Source organism: Pteropus medius, unplaced genomic scaffold (genome assembly GCF_902729225.1).
Source record: "Pteropus medius unplaced genomic scaffold, Ma_sr-lr_union100, whole genome shotgun sequence".
In the NCBI taxonomy this organism is placed as follows: Eukaryota; Metazoa; Chordata; class Mammalia; order Chiroptera; family Pteropodidae; genus Pteropus; species Pteropus medius.
Window position 1 is genome coordinate 1175935 of NW_024350927.1, and position 12540 is coordinate 1188474.

Genomic DNA, 12540 nt, shown 5'->3' on the forward strand with positions numbered 1-12540 from the left:
CATATATATATATATATATATAGGATGCCCAATTAAATTTGAATTTCACATAGACAACAAATAATGATTGAGTATAAGTATGTCCTATTCAATATTCAGGACATACTTATATTAAAACGTTATTCATCATTTATCTGCAATTCCGATCTAACTAGGCATCATGTAGTTTACCTAGAAAACCTATAACAGTAAATATTTTAGGCTTTATGGGCTCTACAGTCTCTGGCGCAACTAATCAACTCTGCTGTTGTGTAAAAGCAGCCATAGATGACATGTAAATGAGTGGGTATGGCTGTGTTCCAATAAAACTTTATTTATAAAAACAGATGTTGAGCCAGATTTGGCCCACTGGCTGTTGTTTGCCAATCTCTGACTTCCAGTAAAATCCAAGTGCTTCTCATAGCCTGCCTAGCCTGCCAGGTCCAGCCCCTGCTGACCTTACTCCTGTCTCTTTCTTGCCTCCCTCCCAGCCGGCTGTGCTCCAGCGTCAGTGGCTGAAATCTCCTCCTCAGAGAAGCCCTCCCTGGTTACCTTCTTCAAAGCGGCTCCCCCTATCCGCAATAGTCAGCAAACACCCCACTTCATTTTGTTTCTTGAACTGATCACTCTCTGGAATTCTTTTTTGTAACTGATTCATGGTCAACTCTTCCCTCGGAAGGGAAGCTCTTCAAGGACCAGAATCTGATTTGTGAACATTTATGGAATCCATGACTGAATGTCAGGTGTCACCCGGTATGGCCCTTCCCACAGAGCACTTGCCCTGCTGTGTCTCCACGGGGGGGAGGAGCCTCTGAGAGCCCCTCTTTGCCCGGCACGGTGCCGGCACACACGAGATACTCAGGAGACATTTGTGGGGCATGTGATTAAGAAAACAGACTTCCCGATGTCCCGGTTGTGTCCAGACAAAGTGCCAGCTGGTCCTCCGGTCCTTGGCGAGGGCAGCCCTGAAAAAGCCTTACCTCCAGGGTCTTCTTGCGGTCCGCAGGCTCCCTCAGGGGCGACTCTGTGACCAGTACAGGGGAGCTCTCATGCTCCCGTCTGCTTTTCTCCAGGATAAAGGACCAGATGTACTCCACGCCCTCCCAGTTGAGGACGCGGCCACGCTGGATGGGGTAGCTAAAGGTGTCGGGATGGAAAACGTCGATGCCGAGACTCAGGCGCCGCCGGGCGTAGCTGGGGCCGGGGTTCTCCCTGCACGGGCTGTAGTTCACGATGCTCGGGAAGACCATCTGCGGCTCGTTCCAGCCGGACAAGCCGGCCTTCACAAAGCCGGACCCGTGGTCGATGACGATGGTTCTCGCGGCCATGGCTGGGGCAGAGGTGGGAGGGGTCTTCCAAACTCGGCTCCTCAAGGGTGTTTAGCAAACGAAGGCCACCTGTGCAAGGAAAGGATGAGGGTTATCTGTGAAGCCATCTGGGCCACCGTAGACTGCTGCTTCCCACCCTCTGTCCAGAGTCCAACATCCATGACAGCTGTGGGTACCTCCGCTCCACACAAGCAGAGGGCGGGCCCTATTACTCTTTGCAGATTTGGCAAAAAGCGTGCTATCCAGGAAGTACTTGGTGGTGGCTGGCTGCCTGGTTCCAAGGCACATGAAACACAAACCATCAGCCTCAAGGGCCACCACCCTCAACAGCAATAGTGTTGTCTCAACAGCAGCATGAGCAGCAGTAATAGTGACAATGACAATGACAGTGGTGACGATGATGACAACAGTTATAGCTACCATTTCGGGAATATTTTGCATATTCCTCATAGTACTAGCACCGTGTAACATCATTACTCGTGTTGGTCAAAAATGGCCAAATATCAGCAATTCCAGATGGTCTGATCTGACACTCACGTAATCCTGATTACAATTATAAAGCAGGCACCCTCGTTACACTCACTTCACAGATGGGGAAACTGAGGCAGAGAGGGGTTAAAGTTTCTTTGCCAGGGCCACACAACTAATAAAAGCATAGATGAGCGTTCAATCCAAACCAGACCCCAAAGGCCACACTCTAAGCATCAGACAACGAAACACAACAGAGTCTGCAAGCGAGTCATCTGAGCATGACTGTGGCCAGTTTCCTCATCTGTAAAGTGGGGAGGATAAATCACTATCTGATTTCCAGACTGACGGTAAAATGACGGTCGCCGAGACAATGCGGTCCTAGAGGAAGGACAGCCATGTGCATCTATGGAACGGGATGGAGAGTCCAGAAATAGATCCACGCAAAAGAAGGTCAACTGATCTTGGCCAAGGTTTGAAACCCATGAAATGGAGGAAGAACAGTCTTCACAACCAATGGTGGGAAATAACTGGATGTCCATGTGCCAAAAAAAAAAAAAAAAAAAAAAAAAAGAACTTTAAGGCACGGAATACCTCACAGCTTAAAAATAATTTAGTCAGAATGGACCACAGACCTAAACGTAAAACCAAAAACTTTAAAACTTAGGACGTAATCATGGTGACTTTAGATAAAAGGTAAAGTTTTCTTAACCATAACATCCATAGCATGATCCATGAGAGAAAAAATTGGGTAAACTGGACTTTGTCAAATTTGAGAACTTTGCTCCTCAAAAGACACGGCTAAGAGAATACAAGGATGAGGTACAGACTGGGAGAAAATATGCACAAATCGTAAATCTGATACAGACCTCGTATCCAAAAAAAAAAAAAGAACTTGCAAAACCCAGTAATAAGAAAAACAACTTCATTTTTTAAATGAGCGAAAGATTTAAACACATCAACAGAGAAGATATATGAATGACAAATAGGAAAGTGGAAACTGGAACCATAATGAGACACTAATAAACAGCTAGCGGACGGCTGGAGTAAAAGGCTGATTGTACGAAGTGTGGGCGAGGAGGTGGACAAACCGGACCTTCGCTCACTGCCGGTGGGGCTGCACGAGGCCACGGCCACTTGGCAAACAGCTGGCAGCTCCTTGGAAATGTAAATGTACACCTACCATACAACCTAGATTTTCCCATTCCAAGGTACTTATCCAAGAAAAACGAAAACTTATGTTCACACAAAAATCTTTGTGCATATGTTTATAGTAGTTCTATTCATCATCACCAAAAACTAGAAACAACCTAAAACTCCTTCAACTTGGGGATGAATAATCAAATCTCCATTCAATGGAATAATAATCAGCAATAAAAAAAAAAAGACCGAATAACTGATAATGTATAATAATAACATGAGTAAATCAGATGCATTAAGCTGAGCAGAAGGATCCAGACTCAAAAGGCTACAGACTGCCTGACTCTATTCATATGACATTCCGGAAAAGGCAAAACCATAAGGATGGATCAGTGGCTGCCAGCAGCAGGAGGTGGAGAGGGGTTCGACACTGGGGTCCTAGCAGAATTTGTGGGTGATGCTAGAACTCTGCTGTATCTTGTTTGTGGAGGTAGAGACACAATTGGAAGAGTTTGTCAAAACTCTCACAACTATACACTAAAAAGATTGACTTACTCTAAGGAAAAAAAAAATCAAAAAAAAAACAAACAAACAAAAAACCCAAGACATGTGGGGACAAATGAGAGGCTTCTGAAATCACCTTGCAGAGTATAAACTGCCATACAGACAGCACACTCGGTGCCTGGGATGTACGTGGGTGTCTTGTGTGAGAGAGACATTCGGGGAGGCCATTTGGCCCGAAGGCTGTGTTCCAGGGCTGTCACTCTGCCAGCTATCCGCTCTGCCTCAGTTTCTGGGCAGCAGATGCATCTGTCTGTCACTGTGGAGCATGACAGCCACTTCCTGGCCAGTGCTCCCCTCCGTCACCAGCCGTGGGGCAGTGATTAGGCGTCACTACCTTGAATTAGCTCTGACATCAGATGGGACTAGAGGAGAGAGATGGAGCCCAACTCCCCTCCCTCATCCACTGACGGGCTGAGCGATGGATTCCGCACACTGAGTCATCCAGTGAGAGAGATCCAGGCACCTGGATGACATTCTGGGAAGCGGGCTCTGCCGCCGACCTCCCCACACAAGAGCGGGTGACTGATAAATGCTTCCCCAGCCCTGGCATTTGGAACTGCAGGAAACGCCAGCAGGACGATGTTCACTGTGGCTGTCAATCAAAATGTCCAATGAGGGGGGACTCCAGACTAGTGGACTCACTGACCACCTGGGAGCATGAGGGTAGGAAGCTAGGGGCCATCCCTCCCCTAAATCATGACCGTAAGAAGAAAGTGTGGATGGCCCCAAGGAGCCAGCTCCAAGGATAGAGATAAAACCTACATATTCAAAAGCATTTTTACTGAGTCATCTATTCTCCAAATTTCTACTCAGCACCCACTATGTACTATTTAGACTGACACAGTTCCTGGCCTCCTGAGGCTTACAATCTACTGAAAAAGACTGTCAGTAAGCACCGGATCAATTGTATTCTGCTGGGGGATTAGCACACTGAAGAAAAATTAAATCTGGTAAAAGGGACAGGGAGCATAAGAGACACAGAGGCACGATGCTATTTTAAATAGGGCGGTCAGAAAAGGCCTCTATAAGATGGCATTTGAGCAGAAACTGAATGAAATGACAGAATAAGGCGTGAGTACCTGGAAAAGCATTTCAAGCAAAGGAATAGCAAGTGCAAAGCCCTGAGGAAGAAATGGCTAGATGTGTTCTAGGGACAGCCAGGAGGCCAGTATAGCAGGACACGATGGGCAAGGAGAAGGGTGTTGAAGATTGTGGATGGGTCTCGCAGACCTTTGTGTTATGCTTGGGGAAGTGGGGAGCCACTGGGGTTTGAACAGAGGAATGACATGATCTGACTTGAACTGCAAAAGGATCATTTGGGCCGATATGAAGGAGGAACTATAGAGCACAAGAGTAGAAGCAGAGATGGAAACAACGTGAAAGGCGACGACGGCCTGCACTAAGGAGGCAGCAGTCAAAAAAGTGAGAAGTGGTCGGATTCCGGATATATTTAAGAAAGACCGATACACTGAAATGTGGGACAAAGAGCAGAATGACAGAAGACACCAAGGTTTCTGGCCTGAAAAGTTGGAAGAATGGAATATCCATTTACTGACATGGAAAAGAATATAGGACAGGTTTGGGGTAGGGAGGAAATCAGTGATTTTACTTTGGACATGATGAAAGTCTGAGATTTATATTAGACACACACGCAGGTGTCTGGAGGCAGAGGTTACAGATGTCGGAGCTGGACATATAACCGGGAGTCACTGAATGGATGGAATTGCAAGTTACGGAGGTGGATGAGCTCATAAAGGGACTCAGTGTAGATAAAGACGGATGCCCAAGGGTTCACAGATGCCCTGAGAAGGAACCAGTGAAGAGGATGAGGAGGGGCCAAGGAGGCGGGAGAGAAACCGGAGGGAGTCCTGTCTCAGAGGCCAAGCAGAGAGAGTATTTCAAGAAGAGACGAATCGAATATGCTAAGAAGTTAAAACAGAAGACAAAGCAATATCCATTGGACTGGGCAACACTGAAGTCATCGGTAGCTTCAGCAAAAGAGGTTTTCATTGGAGTATTGAGGAGAAAAGTCTACAGGGTGAGAGACAAAGAGAGTCTCCTAAGTGGGTCCCCACCCAAAAAAACGTCAGCAGTTAAAACACAATGTTAAGACAGTGCTCGAAAGTAAGGACATGACCACCGATGCAATGCATGTTTTCTGATCCTGGATCAGGAAAAAAATTACCATAAATAACATTCTTTATCCAACAGACAAATTAAAATGGAATACTAAAAAAAAAAACCAAAAAACAAACAAAAAAAAACAAATAATCTAAAACATGGCAGGAAAGATGGAAACGAGAAACAAAAGCAGGGAGAGACAAAAATCGTAGACCTATATCCAACCATGTCAACAATTACATTAAAATAAAATGTTCCAAGACACACCAGCTGAAAGACAGAGGCTGTCAGATGGGAATGCCAACAATAGAAAGACCTTACTATGGGCTGTCTACAAGAAACCCACTTTAAATGATAATGACTGATTCAAAATAAAAGGATGAAAAAAAGATATATCACATAAAAATGAATCAAATGAAAGCTGGAGCAGCTCTCTTAATATCAGACAAAGTAGACTTCAGAACAAGAACTGTTAACAGAAATCAAGGCAGACGTTGCATGATAAAAGAGTTAATTCACCAAAAAAAAACAAAAAATAAAAATAAAAAAAAACCCAAACCATAATAACCCTAAACATGCATGCATTGAAATAGATATCCAAAACTCCTTCTACAAAGATAAATAGAAAATGCCACCATTCAACTTGGAGGCTTCAATTTCTTTTTTCAGAAATAAATAGAACAAGTAGACGAGTCAAATTGGTTGTTCAGAAATTCCTTATCTTTGCCAATTTTCAAACTGCTGCTTATAAAACTTCCTCAAACAACAGCAGAATACACATTCTTGTCAAAAACACACGAAATACTCACTAAGACGACCATATGACTAGTCACCAAACAAACCTGGACAAATTTAGAAGAATCAAAATCATATAAAGTAGGCTCTCCGATCATACAGAAATTAAATTAAAAATCAAAAGCAGAATGATATCTGGAGAATCCCTGAATATTTGGAAATTAAACAATGCAAGTCTATACAGCACATGGGTCTAAGAAAAAATTAGGAACTATTTTGAACTGAATGAAAATAAAAATACAGCCTATCAAAAAGCAGTTGCTCAGAGGGGACGTGGAGCATTAAATGTATGTATTAGAGAAAGAAGAAAGATTTCAAGTCAATAATCTAAGTTTCCACCCGAAGAAAGCAAAAAATAAATACATAAAATAAGAATGCATTAAAGCCAAAGGAAGCAGAGGATGGAAATAAAGAACAAAATCATTGAAACTAGAAATGGAAAACTAATAGAGAAAAGCCAGTAAAACTAAAAGCTGGTTCTTTGAAAAGTCAATAAATTGATAAACTTCTAGTCAGACTAAGAAAAAAGTGAGATAAGACACAAAGAATTGATGTCAGGAACGAGGTGACATCACTATGACAGTGTAGGTGAAATGGACAGATTCCTTCAGAGAAGTAATCTACCCAAGTTCACTCAAGAAGAAATATATAACGTGAATAACTCTGTAACCATTAAAGAGATGGAATTTTTAGTTAAAAACCTACCGACAAAGAAACCAAATGACTTCAGTGGTAAATTCTACCAAACATTTAAGGAAGAACTGACATTAACTGTACACAATCTCTTCCATAAAGCAGAAAGGAGAGAACACATCCCAACCCATTCTGTGAGAGCAGTATTACCCTGATACTAAAGTCAAGGATATTACCATCCCACCCCACCCCAAAAAAAGAAAACTATAAACCAAAATCTCTCATAAACATAGATATAAAAAATTCTCAATAAAATATTAGCAAAATCAGCAATATACAACACATCAACCAAGTGGGCCCTATCCCAGAAAGGTAAACAAATCAATGTAATTCAAAACCACGCGACTATCTCAATGTATGCAAAAGAAGTATTGGAAAAAACTCAATATACGTTTATAACAAAACCTCTCAACAACTAGAAATAGAAAGGAATTTCTTTAACCTAATAAAGGGCATCTACAAAAAAAAACCTACGATAAGATCATACTTAATGGTGGAAGATTGAAAGCTCCCCCTTAAGATGGGGAACAAGGTAAGGATGTCACCTCTCACCACTCATAGTCAACAATTAACTGGAAGTTCTAGCCAATACAATAAGGCAAGAAAAAGAAATAAAGGGCAAAGAAATTGGAAAGGAAGAAATAAAATCATCCCTGTTTTCAGAAGACATCATTGTCAATGCAGAAAATCCCAAAGAACCTACAAAAAAGATCCTAAAACTAATAAGTGAGCTTGGCCAACTCATATAATGTAAGATTAATATTTTAAAAATCAATTCTATTTCATATACTAGCAATAAACAGCTAGAAATCAAAATATTTAAAAACAGTATTCATAATGGCAGCAAATACCATACTGTGGAATACGTGGAACAAAATATGTTATAAAATAGGCTAAAATCTACAAACACTGATGAAAGAAATCAAAGAAAACCTACATAAACAGACATGCTGTGTTCATGGATTAGATGACTCAGTATCCTTAAGATGTTAATTCTCCCTAAATTAATTTATAGATTTAATCCCAATCAAAATTTCAGCAAGAGGGTTTTTTTTTTTTTGAGATATCAACAAGATGATTCTAAAATTTATATAGAAATGCAAAGGAATTAGAAGAGCCAAAATAATTTTGAAAAAGAAGAATAAAGTTGGAAGACTCACATAATCTGATTCCAAGACCTACTATAAACCCACGGCAATCAAGACAGAATGGTATTGGTGAAAAATAGCCACATAGATCAGTGGGAAAGAACAGAGAAGCCAAGAACAGACTCAAACAAATACGGCCGATTGATTTTGACAAAGGTGCAAGGACATTTCGGTGATGAAAGATAGTCTTTTCAACAAATGGTGCTGCAAAAAAATTGAACTTCTCTGTGTGAAAAAAAGAAAAAAGCCTCAACCCATTCCTTATCTCTTACACACAAAAATAACTCAAAATGGATGCTGTAAATTATAAAACAAAAAACTGTACGACTTATAGAAGAAAATATAAGACAAAGTCTTTGTGACCTTATCTAAGAACATCTAAGCATTCTTAGATGCCAAAATATACAATCCATACAAGGAAAAATGTAAACTACACCCTTCTTAGATAGACCAAAAATAAAATCCATAAAAGGCAAACTGTAAACACTGGGCTTCATCAAGATTAAAAACTTCTGCTCTTTGAAAGACACTGTCACGGGAATGAAAAAGATAAGCCTCAGACTGGTAGGTTGAAAACATTTGCGTCTTATTTCTGATACAGGCTTGTATTCAAAATATATAAAGATCTATAAAAAATCAACAATAAAATAAACATGATAAAAATGAGCAAAAGACTTGAACACTTTATCAAAGAAACTATGTACATGATCAAAGAGCACAAGACAAGATGCTAAATGTCATTAGTCATTAGGAAAATGCAAAGTCAAACCGCAATGAGATACTCATACTACATACCTATTAGAAAGGCTAACATGCAATAATATGAATGTCTTCCAGAGTCACCATGCTAAGTGGAAGAAGCAAGACCTACATATGCATGTTCCCATTTATATGACATTCTGGAAAAGGCAAAACTCTAAGGACAGAAAACAGATCATGGATTAGAAGATTCAATATCATTGAAATGTTAATTTGATGGGGATTAAATCTATAAATTAATTTAGGGGGAATTAACATCTTAATGAACCCAGTGGTTGCCAAGCGTTCGGGGTAGTAGGAAGAAATGATGACACGGGAACATGGAGGAATTGGGGGGGGGCAGGGTGTGGAACTGTATTATATCTTGATTATAGTAGGGATTACATGACTGTGTGCATTTGTCAAAATTTGGAGCTATACACCAAAAAAAGTGAATCATACTCCATGCAAGTTTTTAAGTGAATTTTTAAAAAGAACATTTGGGGAACTATTGGTGAAATTTGAATATAGGTTATATTTTCAGTGTTAAATTTCCTGCATTTGAACATTACATCGTGGTTTTGAAAGAGAATATCCTTGATTTTAAGGAGATACATGAAGAAGTATTCACAGATAAAATGTCATGCAATTTACTTTCAAGTAGATCAGGAAAAAAAACCAGCACGTATATAGAGAAAAAAGTCTCAAACAAATGTGGTCAAAAGATAGTAACTAATGCCAATAGGTGAAAGGTATTTGAGAGTGAATCGAACTATTCTTCCACCTCCTTTAAGTATATACGATTCTTACAATTAAACGGTTTCAGGAAAAGAAATGATGAGAGCAGGAAAATTGGAAACAGCAAGCATAGAACATTTCGATGAGTTCCGCTAGAAAAGGAAGCAAAGAAATACAGCAGAAAATGTGGAGAGGTGTGGGGGCCAGGAGCACTGAGCTTTGTTGTTTTTCTGAAGATGAGAAATAATATGTTAAGGTTTTGCGCTGATGGGAATAATCGAGCAGAGAAGAGAGTTGAATAACATCAGAACAAACGGCCGTTAAATCTAGACTCTATGCCGTTACTTTTCCCTACTTCTCCAAAATTATCTTTTATCCTCTCCCCCAGATCATGGTCCACCAGCTCCAATGGCCTTTTTCTGGTCTTTCTGTCCCTGGACCACAGTCTCCTCCTTCCTTCCTCCGGGCCAGGCATCGCTTTACCTTCTGTCTCAAACACCTGTCCCAGCTCTTCTAGAAAACAGCTCCTCTCATTATTCAGGTGTCACCTCATGAAAGAAGCCTTCCCTGACCACTCACCCGGACTCCCAGCCAATCTCACAGCAACTCCTTTTATTGTTTTTGTAATCCTTATCCCCATACATAATTATGTTTCTGGCTTCTTGTCTGCCTCCCTCCAAGTGCCGCCTGAATGCGGGTTCCAAGGTAGACGAGATTTTATTTGTCTTTCGCTTCCGCGTTCCCATCACAGAACTGGCACATTTTTTGTTAAATCAATTTGTATTGAATGAATAAAATGTTTAAAACTCATTGGTTTACTAGCAGCATGATGGTTCCAAAGGCCTCCATTCCTCTGACCCTTAAATATTAGTTTCTTCTGTAGGCTGCTGTTTACATTCCTGCTCAAAAACCCTCACCAGCTCCCAGTGCCAACAAGATAACATCTAAACTTTATCTTTACCCTGGCATGGGAAGGCGCCGGGCTCCAGGCCCTGGCTGGCCTCACCTCTCTCTCCTCTCCATGCACCTGAAGCTAGAGCTATGCCAAAATATTTGCTGCTTGAGAAATATGTCCTCTCTACCTCTCTCCTCTGCCTGAAGCTCCCTTCCACAAAACGTCTCGGGTCTTTAAGCTGTACTCCAGAAAGCTCCTAACACTGGGCACCTTCCACATAGGAGCTTCCTCCTCCACGGATCACCACAAAACAGAGCACTCGCCGAGTCGGGCACTGGGCAAACACATTTTCTCATTTAAGCTGCTCGACGACCCGATGACAAGGGCACAGTGCCAGCTCCAGTCTCTGGACAGAGCGATGAAAGTTTAGGGAAGGAAGGAATTGGCTCTAAGACAACCAGTCTCCAGGGCAATCAGGAGCCAGACCCATGCCTGTGCGTTTCTGGAGCCCAAGCTCATCACCCCCGCCATGATTCACCACGTGGCCTGAGGTTTATCAGTTCGCTAAGCCTTGGTGTTCAGATGAGAACAGCTACCTTTCCTGGAAGCTCAAAAGACCAGCAATGTCATCTGAAGGGAACGAGATGCACAGGCATAACAATATAACCTCCTGTTAGGCTGTCCATTCCTGTTAATTGTCTACCTGGGGTCTTCTCTCCCTTCCGGGGCCGTCGCCGCCCCTCAGGGTCTGCCCAGTGTTTGTACACCTCGGCCACCCCAGGGTTTGCCCCTTGAGTCTCCATATGGGGGCCCTGTGACTTGCTCTGTGGTTGTAAACATTCCGCAAGGAACTCCGCACTCAGAACTTTTATCTACATTCTCTCCGAGTCCTCATGAGGCAGGCACCACCATTGTGGTTGTCACATCAGTTGAGGGACACCGGCCGGCACTTTACCACCGCTGACGACCTCTGAACGTACTTCCTGCGATCCAGGCACAACTGCTTCGCGGGGTGTCGTTAATACTGGCCTTCGTTGTATACATAGGGAAACCGAGGCACAGTGAGAAAACTCACCCAGGCTCCCGCAGCTATTAAGGGGCTAGGCTAGGATTTGAACTCAGTCTCTAGCTCCTGACTCCGTGCCTCTAAGCAGCAGGCAGCCACATGGCTTCTCATCCTGTCACTGTGGTCAGCACGACACAAAGACATCCACGTCCTTACCCCGGAGCCTGCGACCATGGTAGGCGATGTGGCAAAGGGGCATGCAGGTTACGAATCACCTGACCTTGGGATAGGGACAGTGTCCTGGATCATCCACCTGAGACCCATGGAAGCACGAGGGGCCTTTAAATGTGGGGAAAAAGGCAGAAGGTCGGAGTCAGAGAAAAGACTGAAGATGCACAAACACTGCTGGCGTTGAAGCTACAGGAAGGGGCCACGCACCAGCCAAGGAATGCAGGTGGCCTCTGGACGCTGGAAAAGGCAAAGGAATGGATTCTTCCCTAGAGCCTCCAAACAAATGCAGCCCACACAGCGCCTGGATTTCAGCCCAGTGAAACGCTGTTCCTGCTTCTGGCCTCCAGGACTGTAAGATGATAAATCTGCACTCTTTAAAGCCACTAGGTGTGTGGTCCTTTGTCACAGCAGCAATAGGAAACTCATACAGATGCAGAAGCAACTCGCATTCCTTTCCTGCACAGAGCTGACCAGGCCACAGGACTCTGTGGTTGGATCCAAAGGCAAAGCCCCCATTCCAAACACCCTTCCTGTGCCCCCTGCGGGGAGATCAAGCTTTGTCTACCAGGTGAGGCCAGACTATTATCCTAAGGCCAGACACGGCCCAGCCTCCCTACAAATCAGGAACCAAGCTGGGAAGACAGCAGCCAGGGGCTCTGTAACAGGTCTCATTGGCTCCGAAGTCCCCTCCCTGAG

At 42.9% G+C, this 12540-nt stretch overlaps 1 protein-coding gene across 1 annotated transcript in view; it reads right to left on the reverse strand.

Moving 5' to 3' along the window:
• The window catches only part of ACTL8 (actin like 8), a 28860-nt gene extending 18624 nt beyond the window's left edge, over positions 1–10236 (reverse strand). The window contains exons 1-2 of the mRNA XM_039842021.1: positions 10196–10236; positions 960–1376 (exon numbers count right to left, since the gene is read on the reverse strand). Of these exons, the coding sequence (XP_039697955.1) occupies positions 960–1307 (348 nt within the window). The 5' untranslated portion in view covers positions 1308–1376; positions 10196–10236. The remainder of the gene's footprint in view (positions 1–959; positions 1377–10195) is intronic.
• Between the last annotated feature and the right edge of the window lie 2304 nt (positions 10237–12540).